Source organism: Chiloscyllium punctatum, chromosome 1, assembly GCF_047496795.1.
Source record: "Chiloscyllium punctatum isolate Juve2018m chromosome 1, sChiPun1.3, whole genome shotgun sequence".
In the NCBI taxonomy this organism is placed as follows: Eukaryota; Metazoa; Chordata; class Chondrichthyes; order Orectolobiformes; family Hemiscylliidae; genus Chiloscyllium; species Chiloscyllium punctatum.
Genome location: NC_092739.1, coordinates 122864383 through 122887575, shown reverse-complemented (window position 1 = coordinate 122887575; position 23193 = coordinate 122864383). Strand labels below are relative to the sequence as shown.

The 23193-nt window shown below is 40.4% G+C and overlaps 1 protein-coding gene across 8 annotated transcripts in view; it reads left to right on the top strand.

Moving 5' to 3' along the window:
* The window catches only part of rai14 (retinoic acid induced 14), a 281933-nt gene that overhangs the window by 201546 nt on the left and 57194 nt on the right, over positions 1–23193 (top strand). For all 8 annotated transcript variants that reach the window (XM_072573347.1, XM_072573357.1, XM_072573348.1 and 5 more), the window contains one exon: positions 14811–14917. In XM_072573347.1, coding sequence (XP_072429448.1) covers positions 14811–14917 — 107 coding nt within the window. The remainder of the gene's footprint in view (positions 1–14810; positions 14918–23193) is intronic.

Sequence of the window (23193 nt, the reverse complement as noted above, 5' to 3'; positions counted from 1 at the left end):
CATTTATCCCTTTCCCTGATGCTTTCTAATGTATCTCTGCTCAACTGGTCAGTGTACGTACAACTTCTCCAGTTCCCACTCATTTCTGTTTTGCTATTTTTATCTTTTCTGCTCCAACCTACCACCCACATTTTTTCCCCTTTGTCCCTGAAAACATTGAAGGGCAGATCATTGAATTTATTCAAGGCTGAGTTTGATAGGATTCTGATAGACAAGGGCCTCAAAGGTTGTGGGAAGCAAACAAGACAGTGGTTTTGAGACCACACATAAATCAACCATAATCTTATTGAAGGACAGAGTAGGCTCAAAGGGCTGAATGGCCTACGTTTTCTCAGTTCTGTGTTCTCCATCTCCTTATTTCCGTTGCTAGCATCACTACCATTGTCCTCCCTCTGTTCAATCCCTTCTATTTTCCCTCTACTGTGTAGAGTGCCCAGATTCACATCTGCTGTTGGTTCTCACATTCTGTACTGACATGTGTAATGTATCATTTCCCCCACTTTCCTCAATCGTTGACCTGGCTTTCATGAACACATTGCTTATGTTGCACTTGAACATAATATATCCGATTTCCCATTCTATAACAAACACCAGTTGTGGTCGTCTTAGTGGAAATGCTTCTTTGTGCTTCAACTTCCTGTTTTATTCAACTTCAAATGTTCACTATTCAACACAACACAACCCCCTGTATATGAGAGTTTGCAGAAGATTTGTGGATCAGGTTTTAAGTTTGCTTACTGAGCTGCAAGGTTTGTTCTCGGACGTTTCGCCACCATGCTAGGTAACATCATCAGTGAGCCTTCGGTGAAGCCTGGTGTTCTGACCCGCTTGCTATTTGTGTGTCTTGGTCTGTTGTGGTGGGTGATGTCACTTTCAGTTCTTTTCCTGAGAGGATGGTAAATGCGATCCAAATTGATATGTTTGTTAATGGAGTTCTGGTTTGAATGCCAGGCGTCTAGGAATTCCCATGCATGGCTTTGTTTAGCCTATCCCAGAGTGGATGTATTGTCCTAGTCCCTTTTCATCTATGTGTATGGATACCAGTGACAGTTGGTCATGTCTTTTGGTGGCGAGTTGATGCTCGTGTATCCTGGTGGCTACTTTCCTGCCCATCTGCCCAAGGTAATGTTTGTTGCAGTCCTTGCAGGGTATTTTTGTACAGAGGAACCTCGATTATCCAACCGAGATGGGCGGAAGTATTTTGTTTGGATAACTGATTATTTGGGTAATTGATTCAATGTCTTTCCTCTGGGGCTTGGAGTTTTCTGTTAAGTACACTTCCCCGTTCAGGAGACGAGGCAGCAGCACGCTGTGCATGAGCTCCTGTCCTCCCCTGCACACCTCCCAAGCCCACTCAACACCGCCCACCCCATCCACCCCCCCAAGCCCCATCCAACCACCTCCTGCCTGCCCCCAGCCCTGTCCAACACCTCCCCATCTGCCCCCTGCCCTGTCCCCCTCTTGCCCCCAACCCTGTCCAACACCACCCCAGACACCTTTTGACTCCAACATTTTTGACACGTTCCACCTTTGCCCTGTACAGGACAATGTTGGAGAGATTATCTGGGGAAGGGGGATTTAGGGTACACCCCTGTGTAGAACTCCAGGGAAAGTGTGGGGTTAGAGAGAGAGAGAGCGGGAGGTCAGTCATTTGGAGACAGTGTTTGGGCTTCCATCGATGTCCAGGACTGTTCTTGGCAGCATTTCAGTGAGCCAAATTCACTTTTAATCACTGTAAACAAAAGATGCGATCAGCGTTGGAGACACAACTTTGATGTAGTGTTTCTATCGGGACCTTGAGGTCTTCTTCAGGTAATCCGAAATTCAGATAATTGATATTCAGATAATTGAGGTTCCTCTGTATATGACATTCATTCTGCTCGTGTTGGTATGAGGTCCTTTTAAGTTTATCAGGAATGTTATGATCATTTACATCATTTAAATATGATTTCATATATTTCTCTTTTTAACAGTTTGAGTGCATTGGTTCTTGGCGAATTACATTATTTTCGCACTGTAACTCCAATCCCCATTATTTTGCCTACCTCTACAACAAAGAATACTGTTTTCATACTTTGATTGAATTTCTACACATAATTTACTTTATATTTTTAACAAATGCTTAATTTATCCCTGGCAAAGGTTGTACACATTTTATCATATGAAAGACAATGACTCTATACTCTATAAAATAACTGCATACATTTAAGTCCCTGTCTGACAATAACTCTGTTTTTGTTGTTTTGCCTTAATATAAAATAGTGACCATATTTTTGTTTAATGTTGTTTACAGACTTGCCTGCAGCTTTCAGAGCTTCTGCTCCCAGGTTCAGTCACTGTGGCTTTCCTCCTGTTTCTGCTTCATGGAAACATAGAAAATAGGAGCAGGAGTAGGCCATTCAGTCCATTGAACCTGTTCTGCCATTTAGTATGATCATGACTGATCATCCAACTCAGTAAGGAGAAAGTGAGGACGACAGGTGGTGGAGACCAGAGTCAAATAGTGTGGTGCTGGAAAAGCACAGCCACTTTCCAGCACCTCAGTTCATCCAACTAAGTACCGTATTCCTACATTCTGTCCAAATAGTTTTAGTCTTAGGAATCATGTCAACTCCATGAAAACAAGAACGCCCTCAGTCCTCCTTCATTTCCTGACCTTTCTGGCTCCTATTTCTGCCCTTGGTTCTTTCTTTTAAAGCTTCTGCTGTTTGTTACTGTCATTTCTGCCATTCTGAACCCGCACTAAAGCCCTTGGCTCCACCAATTGGCAGATGTTGGTAGGTGCAAGTAGATCTGCCTGCACTGGCCAGTTCTGCCACTAGGTGGAGCAAGATTTATTAATACTTCAGGTGTAATTTAAGCATTTTTGTCGTACATGTTCGTACATTTATATTGTGTTTTATCTTTTTAACTGCATTTTATTTTAAAGGTTATTTTATACTTTTATGATAATGGGCAGTTAGGAATGTACATGACTTCAACTAAATATAGTTTCAAATTTGCTGCTGCTAAGATAGGTTTTTTTAGATTACTTATAGTGTGGAAACAGACCCTTCGGCCCAACAAGTCCACACCGACCCTCCAAAGAGCAGCCCTACATTTACCCCTTCATCTAACACTACGGGCAATTTAGCATGGCCAATTCACCTAACCTGCACATCTTTGGACTGTGGGAGGAAACCAGAGCACCCGGAGGAAACCCACACAGACATGGGGAGAATATGCAAACTCCAACAGGCATTTGCCCGAGGCAGGAATTGAACCAAGGTCCCTGGCACTGTGAGGCAGCAGTGCTATACACTGTGTCACTGTGCCACCAGTCTTGAAGTACCATGTATCCTGACTGTACAGAGTTTCTTACATGTTTAATGCTTTGTTATTTCAGCTAGGAATGTATATGTACAGTATGCCAACATGCACTTTTTTTTTATTCCTGAGCAAAAGGAGTTTGCAGGAGCCTAACAGTAACCTTAACATTGATTCGTATGGTAAACCATGCTTCATTTAAGGTTAAAAATCACACGACGCCAGGCTATAGTCCAACAGGTTTAATTGGAAGCACTCGCTTTCGGAGCACCGCTCCTTCATCAGGTGGTCGCTTTGAAAGGTAATGTTTCCAATTAAACCCGTTGGACTATAACCTGGTGTTGTGTGATTTTTAACTTTGTACACCCCAGTCCAACACCGGCATCTCCAAATCATTTAAGGTTGGTTCGTTAAAAGGTGCAATTTTCATAGATGCAACCACAACCTTAAGTGAGCACTTACTGAAGAATAAAATCTACAAATGCTCAAACAGCCATTGAACTAGTGTGTGAATGCACAATATTCAAATCAGCAATAACACAATGTCAGAAATTTGTCCTGGAAGCACCAGCTTTGTCAGTTTTCCTAATGGTTTGCAATCCCTTTGGTACCTGTACAGAACTCCTTCAAATTATTGATATACTGAGATGCTTTATGCCCCACGTAGAATTTCTCCCCCAAATTAATTTAAATAGCTCATTCATTGTGCCTCATGATACACATTGAATGCAACAAGGTTGTACACACGAATATGGATAGAACTTAGTTCATTCAAATGATTTTTCCTTTAAGAATATATTTGTCGATTATAGCAATATGTTAAATGTTTGTTCACAATGATCCATTTAACAGTGCAAGATGTCAGTTTAGCTAGGCAATTCATGGATTGCACACATGTACAATTTATTTTAGACTAACCCTAATTAATTTAACTGTCAAAGAAAATTGAGCAAAGTTTCTCCTTTGACTTGTTATCCAAGGCAACTGAAAAACATTCCCCATAATATTTGTGCGCCTTGACGTTTCCACTATTCCACCCAATTTGGTTGCTTTCTGTCAATGACATTTACAGTCTCATTTAAAGCTGTTAATGCTTGCCAATTTCTTCCATTGCATTGCCTGTCTACGGTGTTATAAACAGGCACAAAACTGAGCTTGCAAATGTTTAGGAATTATTGGAGTAGTTAAATTGAAAAGATGGTCACTGGAAAGTTATTCAGAAGAATAATCTCATGATAAAACCTTTAAATACTTTTGTCTTCAGGGTAATACATCAAGGAAATTTAACTCCATGTATACATGCCTTGTATTTTAATTCAAATCAGACTGACACATTCAGTACTTAAGATTCGTAACATGTGCATATTTCAAAATATCTCTGTCCCTATTTGAGATGGGTGTATGGCAGATGAATTGACATATTTTGCAGTTAAGCTTTTAGAAATGCATTTCATATTGCTAAAATGATCACAGCTTGAATTGATTTATTGATTTTAAAAAATGCATATGGGGCTTCTATTTAAATGATCTGTGAGACACCAAATATTTAAATACTGCATTTCACATGATACATGGTTCTTCCTAAGCTTATTTGGATCTTAGACATACAATGGTGTGACTAAGCTAGTCTGGTTCTAATATACACCCTTTTAAAAAAAGGCATTTGAGTATTCATTCACATGGAATGTTCACATTAAATAACCACAAAACTTCTTGTTGTATGTGTAAATAAGCTCCACAAAATCTCCATTGAAGAGAAAGCCTTCCTCTTCAGTTCAAAATATTTTTTGTTTCTTTGCTTCCAAGGAGAATTTTAATCTTTTTGGTTCCATCTTTTGGTACAAAAGCAAAACATGCACCATTTGAATGTCTATAGATCTGCTTTACAGCTAATTTGTTTGAGGTTTGTATTTTGGACCTTTGCAAACCTCACATGAATATTATAGCAGCTGCCAGATTCTCTATAGGATATATAAGGCAGGAACAGGATACTGATTTTGGATGATCAGCCATGATCATAATGAATGGTGGTGCTGGCTCGAAGGGCCGAATGGCCTACTCCTGCACCTATTGTCAATTCCATATTGTTGAAAAATCTGAGATAATTCAATCTGCGAAATAGACATTCTTTTGCATTAGTGAAAAATAACAATCTTTTATTGTAAAGTTGAATTGTTATTAGGACTTTTGTTTAGAGCCATAGAGATGTACAGCATGGAAACAGATCCAGATATCCCAACCTAATCTAGTCCTACCTGCCATCACCCGGCCCATATCCCTCCAAACTCTTCCTATTCACATACCCATCCAAATGCCTCTTAAATGTTGCAATTGTACCAGCCTCCACCACATCCTCTGGCAGTTCATTCCGTACCACCCTCTGCGTGAAAAAGTTGGCCCTTAGGTCTCTTTTATATCTTTCCCTTCTCACCCTAAACCTATGCCCTCTAGTTCCAGACTTCCCAACCCCAGGGAAAAGACTTTGTCTATTTACCCTATCTATGCCCCTCATAATTTTGTAAACCTCTATAGGGTCACCCCTCAGCCTCCGACGCTCCAAGGAAAATAGCCCCAGCCTGTTCAGCCTCTCCCTATGGCTCAAATCCTCCAACCCTGGCAACATCCTTGTAAATCTTTTCTGAACCCTTTCAAGTTTCACAACATCTTTCTGATAGGAAGGAAACCAGAACTGCACGCAATATTCCAACAACGGCCTAACCAATGTCCTGTACAGCAGCAACATGACCTCCCGACTCCTGTACTCAATACTCTGACCAATAAAGGATAGCATACCAAACGCCTTCTTCACTATCCTATTTACCTGTGACTCCACTTTCAAGGAGCTATGATATTGCACTCTGAGGTCTCTTTGTTCAGCAACACTCCCTAGTACCTTACCATTAAGTTATAAATCCTGCTAAGATTTGCTTTCCCAAAATGCAGCACCTCGCATTTATCTGAATTAAACTTCATCTGCCACTTCTCAGTCCATTGGCCCATCTGGTCCAGATCCTGTTGTAATCTGAGGTAACCATCTACGCTGCCCACAACACCTCCAATTTTGGTGTCATCTGCAAACTTACTAATTGTACCTCTTATGCTCGCATCCAAATCATTTATGTAAATGACAAAAAGTAGAGGACCCAGCACCGATCTTTGTGGCACTCCACTGGTCACAGGCCCCCAGTCTGAAAAACAACTTTCCAGCACCATCCTCTGTCTTCTACCTTTGAGCCAGTTCTGTATCCAAATGGCTAGTTCTCCCTGTATTCCATGAGATCTAACCTTGCTAAGCAGTCTCCCATGGGGAACCTTGTCGAACACCTGACTTGAAGTTCATATAGATCACATCTACTGTTCTGCCCTCATCAATCCTCTCTGTTACTTCTTCAAAAAACTATACATTTCTATACATTATATGACTCCATGATGAGAATGAGAGATCCTCTCATTTATAATGTGTTCAGACCTGTAAAGAAGTTTTAATTTTGTGATCAAATTATGAATACAATACATCGCAGAATAGAACAAAAACAGAGAGATAACCTTAGTTCAAGCAACATAATTGTAGAAATTTCGTTTTGGTGGAAATGAAAGGTTGTAAGGAGAAACCGGACAACTATAGACCTGTGAGTCTGACTTCGGTTGTGAGTAAGTTGTTGCTGGTGATTATAAAAGATAGGATTTACGGACATTTAGCGAGGTAAAAATTGATTAAGGATAGTCGACGTGGTTTTGTGTGAGGAAAATCTTGTCTCGTAAACCTGGTTGAGTTTTTTGAGGAAGTTACCAAAAAGATTGATGATGGCAGAACAGTAGATGTTGTTTATTTTGATTTTAGTAAAGACTTTGACAAGGTTCCACATGGTAGACTAGTAAGTAAGGTTAGCTCACATGGGATTTAGGGTGAGATTGCCAGTTGGATACATTGGCTTAAAGGCAGGACACAGAGAAATGGTGAAGGGTTGCTTTTCAGACAGGAGGCCTGTGACCAGTGGTGTTCCAAAGGGATCGGTTCTGGGTCCTCTTCTGTTTGTCACTTATGTAAATGACTTGGATGAGAATATAGAAGGCTTGGTTAGTAAGTTTGCAGGTGACAGCAAAAGTTGTGGCATAGTAGAGAGTGAAATAGGTTTTCTAAGATTACAAAAGGCTCTTAATCAAATGGGTCAATATGCTGAAAAATGGTAGATGGAGTTCAATCTGGATAAATGTGAGGTATTGCATTTTGGTACAACAAACAAGTGTAGGGCATATACAATTAATGGCAGGTACTGTTGTAGAACAGAGGGACCTAGGGGTGCAGGTACATAATTCTTCAAAGTTTGTGTCACGTATAGACAGAATGGTTAACAAGACATTTGGCACGCTTGCCTTCACTGCTCAGTCCTTTGATTATTGGAGTTGGGTCATAACGTTGAGGTTGTACAGGACATTGATGAGGCCTCTTCTGGAATAATGTGTCTAGTTCTGGTCAGCCAGTTATGGGAAGGATACTATCAAGTTGGAGAAGGTTCAGAAGAGATTTATCAGGATGTTACGGAGTATGGAAGGTTTGAGTTATGAAGAAAGGCTGGACAGACTGGGATTCTTTCACTGGAGCATAGGATTTTGAGAGATGACCTGATAGAAGTTTATAAAATAATGAGAGATATAGAGATAGTTGATGGTAGTTGGCTTTTCCCTAAGATGGGGAATTTCAAGATGGGGGCCACTTTTTTAAGGTGAGAAGAGAAAGATTTAAGAAAGACATGAGGCAATGTATTTTACACAGAGGATGGTTCATGCGTGGAGTGAACTTCCTGAGGAATTGTTGGATGTGGGTACAATTACAATGTTTAAAAAACATTGGGATGGATGCTTGAATAGGAAAGGTTTGGAGGGATGTGGGTCAGGATTAGGCAGCTGGGGCTAGTTTAGTTTGCAATTATGTTTGACATGGCCTGGTTGGACCAAAGGGTCTGTTTCCATGCTGTGTGACTCTGAGAAATAGCAGGAGAAATAAGTCATTTGTGTCAGTCCCTAAACAGTAACCACAAAGTAGGAGAAATTATTCAAGAAGAAATATTGAGTGTGTGTGATACATGGACAGCACTAACTACTGGGTGATTTTAATTTTTGCATAAACTGGAAAGATCAGACTGGTAATAGCAACCTTGATGAGTTCACAGAAAGTTTTTGAGTTAGTCTCTTGCAGAATGCAGACTGTACGAGACTTGGTATTGTAGAACCTGACAGGACCAATTAATGACAGCACAGGAAAGGTGCCTTGGGTAGCAGTGATCACAATGTGATTGAATGATATATCCAGCTTGGAAGAAGAGTGGGTCTGGACAACACTTTAAACTTAAAAAGGAGCATGAAAGCTGAGCTAACAGAAGTTAACTACAACATTCACTGAGAAGAAAGATCAATAGAGAAGCAATGGCAGATATTTATAGGGATATTTGAGAATACACAGTTAAAGAGGGCATTGATGCAATCGCATCTGGAATAATGTGTACAATTTCAGTCTCCTTATTTCAGGAAGGATGTAAATGTGTTAGAGGCTGTTCAATGGAGTTTACTGGATTAATACCCGGAATGCGGGAGTTTCTAATGAGGAAAGGTTAGACAGGTTTGGTTTGCTTTCACTGGAGTTCAAAAGAGCAAGAAATGATTTGATTAAAGCTTTTATGGCCTTGAATGGTCCTGACAAATGGCCATGGAAAGGATGTTTACTCTTGTGAGCAGTGAAGTGATGTGGTTGGTGGTTGTCCTTTCAGGGCAAAACTGGAGAGATCTTTTTTTTCTCTGAAGAAGGTTGTCCAACCTCCGAATTGTCTGCCTCACAAGGTGGTGGAACTAGGCTCACTGAATATTTTTAAGTTGGAGGCATGGAGTTAAAGGGAACTAAGACTCCATGCCTCCATGGATGGATGGAAATGTGGAATTTGGAACGCAAACAGATCAGCCATGATCTTATTGAATGATGAGCAGGCTTGAAAGTTTGTGGGAGCCGGTGGGTTTGTAAAATTGTCAGTGTCAAGTCGGTCGTCATTAATGGAGATACATTTTTTACAAACACACCAACTCCCACAGATAGCTGGATTACACCTCTTCCCACCCTACCTCCTGCAAAAATGCGATCCCGTATTCCCAATTCCTCCGTCTCCACCATATCTGCTCCCAGGAGGACCAGTTCCACCACAGAACACACCAGATGGCCTCCTTCTTTATAGATCGCAACTTTCCTTCTCATGTGGTTGAAGTTGCCCTCCAACGCATCTCGTCCACATCCCGCACCACCGCTCTCAAACCCCACCCCTCCAACTGTAACAAGGTCAGAACCCCCTGGTGCTCACCTTCCACCCTACCAACCTTCGCATAAACCGCATCATCTGCCGACATTTCTGCCACCTCCAAACGGACCCCACTACCAGGGATATATTTTCCTCCTCACCCCTTTCCGCTTTCCGCAAAGGCCGTTCCGTATGTGACTACCTGGTCAGGTCCACGCCCCCCAACAAACACCCTCCCATCCTGGCACCCTCCCTGCCACCGCAGGAATTGCAAAACTGTGCCCACACCTCCTCCCTCACCAGCATCCAAGGCCCCAAAGGAGCCTTCCACATCCATCAAAGTTTCACCTACACATCCACCAATATCATTTATTGTATCCGCTGCTCCCTATGCGGTCTCCTCTACATTGGGGAGACTGGATGCCTCCTAGCAGAGCGCTTTAGGGAACATCTCCGGGACACCCACACCAATCAACCACACCGCCCCGTGGCCCAACATTTCAACTCCACCTCCCACTCTGCCGAGGACAGGGAGGTCCTGGGCCTCCTTCACCGCTGCTCCCTCACCACCCAATGCCTGGAGGAAGAACGCCTCATCTTCCGCCTCGGAACACTTCAACCCCAGGGCATCAATGTGGACTTCAACAGCTTCCTCATTTCCCCTCCCCCACCTCACCCCAGTTCCAACCTTCCAGCTTAGCACTGTCCCCATGACCTGTCTTACCTGCCAATCTCCCTTCCCACCTATCCACTCCACCCTCCCCTCCGCCCTTTCACCTCCATCCCCACCCCCATTCACCTATTGTAGTCTTTGGCACCTTCTCCCCAATGCCTCCCCCCCACCCCCCACCCAATCTCTCCACCCTGGAGGCTTCCTGCCTCTGTTCCTGATGAAGGGCTTTTGCCCGAAACGTCAATTTTCCTGCTCCTTGGATGCTGCCTGACCTGCTGTGCTTTTCCAGCACCACTCTGATCTAAACTCTGGTTTCCAGCATCTGCAGTCCTCACTTTTGCTCAGTTCATAGTTATATTGCAGTCAAGCCCTTCGCTACAGAATAAGAAATAATTCTTTTGTGAGTCATTTGCGAATTGGAAAGTACCTCACTTCTATACATTAACAGCAGGAGAGAAAATTAAGAACACTGTATCCTTATTGTAAAATTAACTCTAAATGTACCTTGCTGGCAGTGTTTCCCAGATTGATCATAAGACCACAATAAATAGGAACAGGAGTAGGCCATTCAGCCCATTGAACCCGTCCTGCTTTTCAATACAATCATGACTGATAAGGCATTTCTCATGTCCACTTTCCTGCATTTGTCCTGTAACCTTTGATTCCTCTACTGATCAAAAATGTATCTATTTTTCAGCCTTAAATAGACAAAACGACACTGCCCCCCGCCACACACACACAAACACACACACCTCTCTGGGAAGGAGTTCCAAAGACACTCAACCCACTGAGAGGAGAAATTCCTCCTCATCTCAGTCTTAAATTGATGCCCCTTTACTCTGAGATTATACCCTGTGCTGCCAGACTCTCCCATGAAGGGAAACATCTCTCAGCATTTACCTTCTCAAGCCCCTTAAGAATCTTACATCCTCTCATTCTTCTAAAACCCAGTGAGCAGAGTCACAACCTGTTTAGCGTTTGCTCATAAGACAATCCCTGCATATCAGGGATCATCCTTGAAAGTCTGCTACAGATGACACTGTTATGATTTCAGTGGAGACCAGGTATGTTTTCAGTTTTGATTTAGAATTTGAAGACCTAGGTATGTACTGAAGGAATGTAGCCAGCAAGTCAAGAACCTGAACTATAATAACTATGCTCTATCTTAAACATTCTATTTTGAACACAGTTACTTCGACTCTATATTGATCGTCATAATTCCACTCTTCCTTCTCATCTCATTCCTGCCCAGAATTGGTTATATACGAGAGGTTTGCATCACTTGTTAGTAGAGTCTTTTACAGATTACATGAGTTTTAACATATTTAGGCAGAATTTTAATCAAACTCTTCTAATAGAGGTGTTTCCTTCATTCCATCTTATTGCAAACTCAGACAAAGTTAGCTCATTGAACAGCAAATTGCCCCTTGGAACATACTTGCCCCAACAATTAACTTATCACTCTATATTCTACTGTCTTCTTCCAGGCAACTTTGTAACATAATAATTTAATGAAACTCAGTTGTGTTTTTTCTTTGCCAGGCATCAGATCCTCGTTTTTAATAAGGGCCATTGGCTCAGAATAAAATATTGACGTCTTATTGCAAAAGCAATTGATCCATCACACCACTTAAATTTTTTCAGCGGATTTTAAGAAAGGCAATATTTTGAAAATCAATCTTTAAATGCCCATTTGTTGCACTAAATATAATTTTGTATAAGCATGGTTAATCTTTTTGAACAATGAACGGCTTTGGAATCTCTGGATCAATTAATCTTCTATTTTTATGGTGGAAAACATGAGATGTCATGCATTTTCTGTCAGTTTTAAAATATTAAATTTGAATGTTTTCTCAATCAAGTGAAACTTTATGCTTGTCAAACTGAACTCATTGGAGTGATCTTAAAGCCTTACAAGACTACTTTGGCATATAGCTGTGCCAACTAATCTAATATAGAAGACTGATTGTCCAAAAAAAAATCCATTTTTTTAAACATTTAAAAGCTCTGTTTTGGCATGAGCATGTAGAACAATGTAAACTTGAGATGAAGAGAATTCACTCTGGATTTATATTCATTCCTAATGGTGAATGGCAAAGAAGGTTCATGACTGAAACTTAACCAGAACTGGGCTGCATTATTAAAGAAAATGGCCTGGTTCTTCATCATAGAAAATGCAAGGTGGCACTTTGCAAAATCCTTAACATAGCAGACTCCGTGGCAGTTACCTGGAAAATTGAAGATTCTGGTGAGCAATACTCTTCTGTATTGAATCCTCCAAAAGCATCCAGTTAAATTTGAGAAATCCGAGTTCTGCTGTCTAAGTAATTATCCAGGAAAAGTTAGACAAAATGAAAATCTCGTCTAATTTCTGGTTACAAGAGCAAAGGGGTTATACTGGATCTGTGTAATATGCTCAGAGCTGGATTGCGATATGCAGTTCTGGTCACCACATTACAGGAAGTATGTGATTACACTGGAGGCAGTCAGCAGAAGACTTATTAGGATACTGCTGGGGTTGAAGAGCATGAGCTGTGAGGAAAGATTGGATTGACCGGGGATGTTTTGCTTGGAGCAGCATAGATTGAGATGGGACGTGATGAAGGGTTATAACGTTAGTAAGAGCATAGGATGCATAGGAAGTCCCTTTTACCCATCAATAGAAGGGTTGGTAGCCAGGAGGTATAGACTTGAGGTAAGAGACAGAAGGCTAAGAGGGGAGTTAAGAAATTATTTCATCCAGAGGGTGTTGGAATCTGGAACGCACTGCCTGAAAGGGAGGTTGAATCAGAAACACTCAACATTTAAGCAGTATTTAACTGTTCATGTGTTGTCATGAGGCAAGAGCTGGACAGTGAGACTAGTGTAGTCGGATCTTTGTGGACTGGTATGAACATGATGGGCCAAATGGTGTCCTTCTGTTTTGTAAATGTCTGTGTCTTTAATTTTGTATATATAGTTGGAAACCTGTGTTCCAGAACTAGAGGTTTCATTCTTCATGTGCACTGACGCTAACATAGCCATGAGCTAAACAGAGGTATAGACTGGCGAAGTAATTGGGTAATAAGCTTGCAGATGGTTTATATTACATTGAAGTGAGGTTATTCACTTTTGTCATAAAATAGAAAAGCAGCAAGTTTTAAAAGACTGTGTGAAATGTGTAAATGATGCCCAAAGAAACTTGTGTGCTTGTACAAGGTTTGCAGCAAGTCAGCATGCAGGTAGAAAAAGCCAATAGGAAGACACATTGGCATGCTTGTGAAGGGGTTAGGGCACAAAAATAATGAAGTATTGTTACAATTGTACAGTGTCTTAGGTTTGGTCTCCACATTTAAGAACAATGTGCTTATTCAAGGAATCATTCAGCAAAGGATCACTATGGGCAGCATGGTGGCACAGTGGTTAACATTGTTGCTTCACACAGCCAGAGACCTGGGTTCAATTCCCGCCTCAGGTGACTGTCTGTGTGGAGTTTGCACATTCGCCCCTGGGTGCTCCGGTTTCCTCCTACAGTCCAAAAATGTGCACGTTAGGTGAATTGGCCATGCTAAATTGCCCATAGTGTTAGGTGAAGGGGTAAATGTAAGGGAATGGGTCTGGGTGGGTTGCACTTCAGAGGATCGGTGTGGACTTGTTGGGCCGAAGGGCCTGTTTCCACACCATAAGTAATCTAATCTAAATCGTACATTGGGCTTAAGTGGCTTCTCCAATGATTAGAGCCTGAGCAAATTAAATCTACATTATCTGAAATTTCGAACAATGAGAAGAAGCTTAATAAGCCAGGCATTGAGCGATCATTTTGGCTGGTAGGGGAACCTAAAACATGAGAGGGGATCCTATTATTTAGGATTAGACAAAGCAGTTGCCTCAAATGGTTGTGAATCTTTAGAATTCTCTACCCTGGGAATAGTATGTGCTCCATCAACGAATATGTTTAAGGATGAAATGGACAGGCTTTTGGTGTCGATGGGCTGAAGGGTCTCTTCTACACTTTATGATTCCATGGTGATTTGGGGAGTGGGCAGACAAATGGAGCTCAAATCCAAGATCAACTATGATTGGACGGAATGGCAGACCAGACTCAATAGTCCATACGGATTATTTGCATTTCTTGTATTCTAATGACCAGTTAGCATTCTCTTTCCAGTCACCACCAAAGGCATAAAGACTTTAAGTGACACCCATTCATCATATGCACTACATTAATGCTAGGACAAAATTCTATCAGATGCGCTCAACTCCAAATTTTCTCAGCTGCAATGCATATATAGGTGCAGTAACTGCTTACCAAATAACAGGTGAGAGCCACTGTCTTAACATCAAGACAACATTTGATTGAGCATGACACTGAAAATCACTAAGAAATTCATCAACTCAGCATAATACTGGTGATTGAACCTGGGAATATCCTGGTTATTTTGGCACAACCTAGCAAAATTCCATTTTACTTAAAGTTAAAATCTGAACTGTGTAATGATCTTACCTGTACATAGAGCCAATATCTGAAGTTCATTTTTTTTCTGAAGCTGTCCATTTATTTGGAATTCTAGGAAGGTTTTACGCCATTGATCCAGGCTGCACAGAACAACCATGCTGAGGTGTGTCATTACCTGATTGACCAAGGAGCAGAGATTGATGCAAGAGACAAGAACGGCAGGTAATGGTGCATTATTTCAAAGGTTTTGTTCTATTAAATTATTACACGGTTTTGAAGATTTAGCTTCAGAAACCTTCGGTAAAAATTTTGCTTTACTTTTTGTCTTGTTCCCCTGAAAACAGTAAATTATATGTTTGCCACAGGAGGCAATTGTGTTCGATTTTAATTGTATTTGTAGAAATTAAATTCATTTTGTGATAGCTGATATAATTTTGCTGGGTGTGCCTTGCTAAAATTTTCATGCTGTAGATCAACTTATGATGGTCTGGGAGAATAATTGGCAACATGCATCACTGAATTTTCACAAAGCAAGCAGAAAATCCATGCAATGAGACAGTGAGGGTACTGAATTGAGTCTGACTCAAGATCGGGATATAGACAGACTCTAACCTTACACCTTTAAGGTATTGTCTGAGCCGAGATGTCACCTTTTTTTATAAAACCTTAAGTTATCTTAAAAATGTGACTTAAAAGAACTCCTGACATTTACATATTAATAAACCAAAACCTGCAACCCATTCTAAAAGATGGAAGACTTAACAACAATGTAGGTTTGTTCAATATGTCATTTCAGTTGCATGAAACTGTAATCTTTTGCTTTAAATTCTGTGTCTTTTGTCCTGCTTCATAGCCACCTGATGAAGGAGATGCGATCCAAAAGCTAGTGTTTCCAAATAAACCTGTTCGACTATAACCCGGTGTTGTGATTTTTAACTTTGTTCTAAATTGTTATGAACCAGACCAAACCCCATCACGACATGTCAAGGAGAAGCCTAGACCCTAATGTTTTCTTATTTTAAAGGCAAGTGCCAAGCGTTAAGTTCTGGACGCAATTTGATTGGTCAAACTGTCAGGCTTGAGATAAAACACAATTTATTCATACACTGTAGTTAAAATACAGACAAAATAAAGTTAAACAATTGACTTAACTGGAACTGTATCAAAATACTTAACAAAATCATGAACTCCTCATTAACTGTTCCAATATAATATCATGCCAAAAGCACACCCTTGGCAAAAGTAAATTCAATGAACTAGACTATCTCACATGCAAGGTAAAAACAATGACTGCAGATGCTGAAAATCAAATACTGGATTAGTGGTGCTGGAAGAGCACAGCAGTTCAGGCAGCATCCAACGAGCAGCGAAATCGTCGTTTCGGGCAAAAGCCCTTCATCAGGAATAAAGGCAGTGAGCCTGAAGCGTGGAGAGATAAGCTAGAGGAGGGTGGGGGTGGGGAGAGAGTAGCTTCGCATCAACCAAATCATCCACCGACATTTCCGCCACCTCCAAAAAGACCCCACCACCAGGGATATATTTCCCTCCCCACCCCTTTCCGCCTTCCGCAAAGACCGTTCCCTCCGTGACTACCTGGTCAGGTCCACGCCCCCCTATGACCCACCCTCCCATTCTGGCACTTTCCCCTGCCACCGCAGGAACTGTAAAACCTGTGCCCACACCTCCTCCCTCACCTCTATCCAAGGCCCTAAAGGAGCCTTCCACATCCAGCAAAGTTTCACCTGCACATCCACCAATATCATTTATTGTATCCGTTGCTCCCGATGCGGTCTCCTCTACATTGGGGAGACTGGGCGCCTCCTAGCAGAGCGCTTTAGGGAATATCTCCAAGACACCCGCACCAATCAACCAAACCGCCCCGTGGCCCAACATTTCAACTCCCCCTCCCACTCTGCCGAGGACATGGAGGTCCTGGGCCTCCTTCACCGCCGCTCCCTCACCACCAGACGCCTGGAGGAAGAACGCCTCATCTTCCGCCTCGGAACACTTCAACCCCAGGGCATCAATGTGGACTTCAACAGCTTCCTCATTTCCCCTTCCCCCACCTCATCCTAGTTTCAAACTTCCAGCTCAGAAACCGTCTCCTTGACTTGTCCGGACTTGTCCGACCTGCCTATCTTCTTTTCCACCTATCCACTCCACCCTCTCCTCCTTGACCTATCACCTTCATCCCCTCCCCCACTCACCCATTGTACTCTATGCTACTTTCTCCCCACCCCCACCCTCCTCTAGCTTATCTCTCCACGCTTCAGGCTCACTGCCTTTATTCCTGATGAAGGGCTTTTGCCCGAAACGTCGATTTCGCTGCTCGTTGGATGCTGCCTGAACTGCTGTGCTCTTCCAGCACCACTAATCCAGTATCTCACATGCAATTCTAGCAGCAGGAAGAGAACCCAAGCTATTGGCTGTAGTGATGAGAGAAAGTGAAATGTAGCATATTTCCAACCTGAACAGCTGAAAGCTGAAACTAAAATCATGGTTCTGTGTGACAATAGACAATAGGTGCAGGAGTAGGCCATTCTACCCTTTGAGCCTGCACCACCATTCATTATGATCATGGCTGATCATCCTTAATCAGTATCCTGTTCCTGCCTTATCTCCATAACCCTTGAGCCCCCACCCATTCAGCCCGCTTGAATTGTTCCAACTTGTGGAAAAAAAACCAAGGCTTCACAGCTGTTTGCTTTATTGGCTTGAAGAGCCCACTTAGAACCTCTGCCTCAACCTCTTGTCATTAAAAGATACCAGGGCAAAATACATGTCTTAAAACCATAGTATCATTACAAAATATAATGTGGTTTATAAGAGGGCAACTAAGTAACTTTTCAGGTCACTATAGCTAGTAGTGAATAAATTGTGACATAAGAATGCTTGCATTTTGGATGAAATAAAATGTTTTTGATCTCCTGCAAAATATTCCTTTTTAATTAGTCTTACATACCTCCCTTCACCATTACTAACCCTTTCCCTTTCACAAGAGGCCTGACTAATTATCTCTTCAATAAAAGCAAAGTACTGTGGATGCTGGAGATCTGAAATAAAACCAGTGTTCTGAAGAAGATTTGTATTGGAATTAAAACATTAACTGTACTTCTCTCTCCTGAGATGCTGCCAGACCTGTTGAGTTTCTCCAATACTTTCTGCTTTAATTGTCTGTTCATTCTATTTATAGCCTATTTCATTGACCTTCCCTGGTAACAAATTTTGCAGCTCTAATAGCCTTTGGAAAAATACATTGTATGATTCTCCTTCTGACTTCTGTCATGCTAATTTTCAATTTTATTGCAATGATATTTGAACAGTATTTCTGAATCAGCGTTGTGATTTTCCTTCATAATCATAAAAAGTTTTGATCACTTTAAAGTCTCTTCCTTAAATTTAGCCTTTAATTATAGTTTATATATCTGGGAAACAACAGCAAGCTTATAGCTTGCCTTTACATCATATGGAAGTTGAGATTTCTTTAGCTATTTGGTGATGAGGTTGCTAGATGAGTTCTCACTGATGTGTCTGATCTTACTCTTTGCACACTGATGCACGTTGGTATACAGTGGTAGATAAATTAGATAATTAAATGATCTGGCTGTAAAATGCAACTTCAAATGTCAAGGCAGCTGTTTAAAAAATGCATCCTCACCTTGTTTTCAAACTATATGATAAATGAATTAGTAGGTAATTGAGTATTATATTACAACAGGGTAGAGAACCAAAATACACATTGAGTAACATAGCCAGAATTGCAAGGGGAGAGGAAAAAGGTCAATTTAGAAGCAATTTACTATTTTGATAAACATGTTCCTGCATAAAAGGGAAAAGCGGGAACTTCCTGTTAAAATACTTGATGAGTAGCTTCTGAGCATGAACAATAATTAGTCAAGATTTACTAAATTGAAGTTGAGACCATAAGATTCAATTAGCATGCGTTGTTAAGAAATAATGAATATGTAATCTGAACAGCCACCACAGGTAAAGGATGAATGGAGCTGGAAAAATAGCTGGACTTTATAATACAGAATTTTATTTGAATGTTATAATGCTGCAAGGAAATTAAAGTATTGTTGTATAATATTTTACTTCAGTTTACATGCAAAATTTAGCTCTGGTGGAATATTGCTTTACCTCAGCAACTATGCTGCTTTTAGTTTTCATCATTTTATCCCGGCATTGAATCTGAGAGAAAAATTCCTTCTAGAGTTAAATACCTAATTAAGGAGGATTGAGCAACACTGCTTCAGAACCAACTGAGTCTTCCATTGACAAGTTGTAAATATATGTCGCACTTATAAGCCCTAAATACCTTAGTTCAGCAATAAAATGTGGTTATGAAGTTTGGGGAATTTCGATCTTGAAAAATGAGTTAAACTGTAAGCCTGTGTGTCAACTATTTTTTAAAATGGTACACTTGCAGCAGTAATGAAAATCTGTTCTGTTAAGTCTCTGAGATTCACTCGGTGCATTTTTATCGTACTGCATCATTTGAGGTAGTCCTGCCTAGTTGCAGTGCCAGTGTATAAATCAGGTTTCCTGATGTTTTAATGGCACAGGCAATTTCTCCATAATGTCCAGAGGTGCAATGCCTGTCACCAGCAAATTGATACAGGTCAGAAGTTTTCTTGATTTTATAAGTGTCTTCTCAGCAGCTATATAATTTTGAATATGTGCAGTCAGATCTGAGTGCCATAAGTGAAAATTGTAATTAGTAAATCCAATAAGAAATTCAGGAAAAATGTCTTTCCTCAGGGAGTAATTAAAGTGAATAGCACAGCTTTTATTTTTAAGGGCAGGCTAGGATATGGTACTGTTGTGGTTTATGTTACAAGGCTAGTAATCTAATGTTATTTATGTTCAAAGAAACTGGGAAATTTACATTCAATTAATTAAGCTGGAAGAAAGAATGTTGTATTAGTAATGGATTGTCATAAAACCCATCTGATTCATTAATATCCACTAGAGAAGGAAACCTGTTATTTAGCAGTCTAACACTCAACATCAATATCAAATTTCTGTTACAGGCTGTTTGGTGATTTTTTTCCTAATCAAGAAAGTAGTTACAAAGTGGAGGGAGGCTTGAAAGAGAGAATTTTAGCTTCAGTGTATTTGCACGCAAGCATTTATAAATAAATGTAAACAAAATGGAGCTTGAAAATTATAGCTTGCAAATTAATTGGAATCATGACATTAAGTATAATTCAACAAGTCTGTAAATTGGAAGATGGATAGTTAAAAAGCTGGTTAAAGGTGTATTGAGAATGCAACATTTTGGCAAAAGGAAAGTTCTCATTCGGGCTAGTAAATGTACATTTCCTCCTAGTGTAATATATTTATTGGATTCGTTTTGAGAGAGCACCCTGGTTAAAGACATCATCTTTTCTCCTGGAATTGCAGGCTGCTCCTTTTAATGCTGCCCAGTCTTTGTAGTTTGAAAAAAATCAGCTTGTTCCCAGGAGGCATTTGAAACGTTGAAGTTCTGAGGTTAAACAAGATGTGCATACATATCAGAGATATTACATTCTCCTGCATTTTGAGCCAACTATGCATTGTTATCCTCCAACAGCAAGCATCTATTCAGCCACAAGGATACCTTTTGAAATATTCACTTTGAGTTCGAATTGAGCAGGATTTAAAGAGGTGGTCATGCAAAAAAAAATGACCAATTCAGTCATAGAGCCATTATTAATCTGTTATATTCTGTAATTGTTTATCCGAACAGATTATCATACTGCATTAAGTTTTGTTTGGCGTCCTTGTAAAGTTACAATTAAATTTACAATTATAATTTATAAATGAAATAAATCTGATGCTTTCGGTTAGGTATTTTATTTCTGGACTGTTCCAGTCTATTTGCAAAGATTGAGTAGATTGGAGTTATGCAACCTTCTTGTCTTCAGTGTTCAGATAAGTGCATTGCCTTGTTGGAGAATTGCTGGCCATCTATAAAATTATTTTTATTACTTTATATTCAAAGTAATTTGGTGGTAAACAATTGATTATTACTGCAAAAAGACAAATCTTTGTGAAGATTTCTGTCTCGCACACATTTTGCAAGAATATCCGTAAATGGGCAAATCAGTTGTATCAGAAGCATGTGCTAGCTGGTTGGCAAGTAGACTCTGGTAAATTCAAAACCATAAAAAATGCAGCAGTTAATGATAATTAACAATTAACTGCCGCACATTGATTTGGATCTCAAACCAAGCAAGTTTTCTGTTTCATTTCACGACATTATCCTGCCTAATCGGAGTTAACCTGAATTGGTTTGAAATTTAAACATAGTCTGGCAGTTAACTGTCAATTATCATAAAATGCAGTATTCCCCAGGGCAAGCCCTTGACCGATCAGAGTCCACTTGTCAACAGAAGAGTACTTTTCTCTCTCTCTCAGTACAATTGTAGATTTTTCCCATTTATTGATATTCTTGTGAACTATCTTGATGTATGCAGACAAAAAGCTTCAACAAGGTTTGTATTTGTTTATTATGTCAAGTTATGCAGATTAACAAAGCTTAATTTTTTAATTTAGAGATAAATATCTTGATAGATGTTTTAAAAACTGCCCAATATTCACAGCCAAAAGATAAGAAATAAACCAATAGAATTGTTGGCTCAAGTTCCATGCAGTTTGGGGTTACATATTGCCACATAGGCTTCAATGAGGCTTTCACTGCTCTCATGTAGTACCACTGGGATATTGTTGCACAAAGAGCTGCAGACAAACTCTACAATACTCAGGAAGAACTGTATAATTCATAACATTACTATTGCCTATGAAGGCTACTGCACTGGGTGGGTGTAGAGATTACAGTCACCCAGAGGCTGAATATTTACTGATAGCTGTAATATGATTAATTTGTTTTTATTAGACACAGAACTTGCTTCACACAAATTGAGAAAAGAAACAAACTGGAAACAGAAATCAAGGATGAGAGACAGCGATAGCCAGAGACAGAGATAGCGAGAGACAGAGACAGAGACAGCAAAAGCGAGAGACAGAGACAGAGAGACAGAGACACCGAGAGAGAGAGAAACAGTGACAGAGACAGAGAGATGATTTTCAGGTTGAAGGAACTTTATAGATTGCCCTGAGTTGTGGAGCATAAATATGTTTGGGAAGAAAAGGAAATAAACTGCAGTTTAACGATTGGTGGAACCTTTTTTTTAACCTCATCTGAGAGGATGGATAACTGGATAGTCAGAGGCTTCTGTTGCTACACATCTGTTGGTTGCCAAGAGACACTTAAGAAGCCCAATGTTTATTAGTCGGTCTGAAAGAAAAACAACAGAAATTGTTGGTGAAACTGCAGGTCTGGAAGCATCTGTGGGAAGAGAGCAGAGTTAATGTTTCACGTCCAAGGACTCTTCATCAGATATATTAGTAGGTCTTTTCTTTCTAGATATTGGAAACATGAGAGTACCACAAATATGTTAATCTTTTGTGTGCATTAAAGAAGTGTGTCACTGGGTTGTCCTTGCAAAAATAACTTTTTGATGCTGGCTATTTAGACAGAAATTAGCTATAACCATATAGAGTAAAGACATCTAGCAAACCCAGCTATTATCACATTTATCATATTTTCTAACTCCTTTCTAAGCATACTTACAACTATTGTAAGTATTGTATCATTTTCATTAGAGAAATTATCACAATTTTTGCAGTGCTGAATAATCCTCTTAAGAAAAGATGTCTCTTTTTCCTGCCAAATACTTGTTTTCAGCCCAAAAGCTCTTAAACTTAAGAATGTAGAGTTGTCCACTTTCCGGTCTGCTTCCCCATAATCATCAAATCTCTGTCTATTAAAAATCTAGCTTGGCTCTGGATAAATTCAAAGAACCAGCCAATTCCAATAGACCAATGACCCTCTGAGAGAAAACAAATCTTCATCTTGCTTTTAAAAGGGTGATCTCTTATTTCTGAACTCTGACTGACTCCTGTTTCTAAACTACCCACCAACAATAAAATCTTCCTGATATTTATCCTGTCAGGTGTGTCCAGGATTTTGTATGTTTCAACATGAGCACCTCTCGTCCTTCTAAACTCCAATGTGTAAAGGCCTAAGCTTTCTTAAAGCAACACAGTGGTTCAGTGTTAGCACAGTGGCAGGGGAGCCAGGTTCAATTCCAGCCTCAGGTGACAGTCGGTGTGGAGTTTGCACAGTCTCCCCATGGTTACATGGGTTTCTTTCTCTAGCTTCCTCCCATACTCCAAAGATGTACAGGATAGGTGGATTGCCATGCTAAATTGTCCATAGTCTCCAGGGATGTGCAAGCTAAGTGGGTTAGCCATGGGAAATGCAGTGTTACAAGGATAGGGTAGGGGGATGACTCTGGATGGGATGCTGTTAAGATGTTGGTGTGGATTCAATGGGCCAAATGGCCTACTTCCACACTCTGGGAATTGTATGATTCTGTGAAAAGACAAGCCCTTCATCCCAGCTATCAGGGGCTTGCACACTGTGGGGATTCTATGAATCAGTCAAGTGA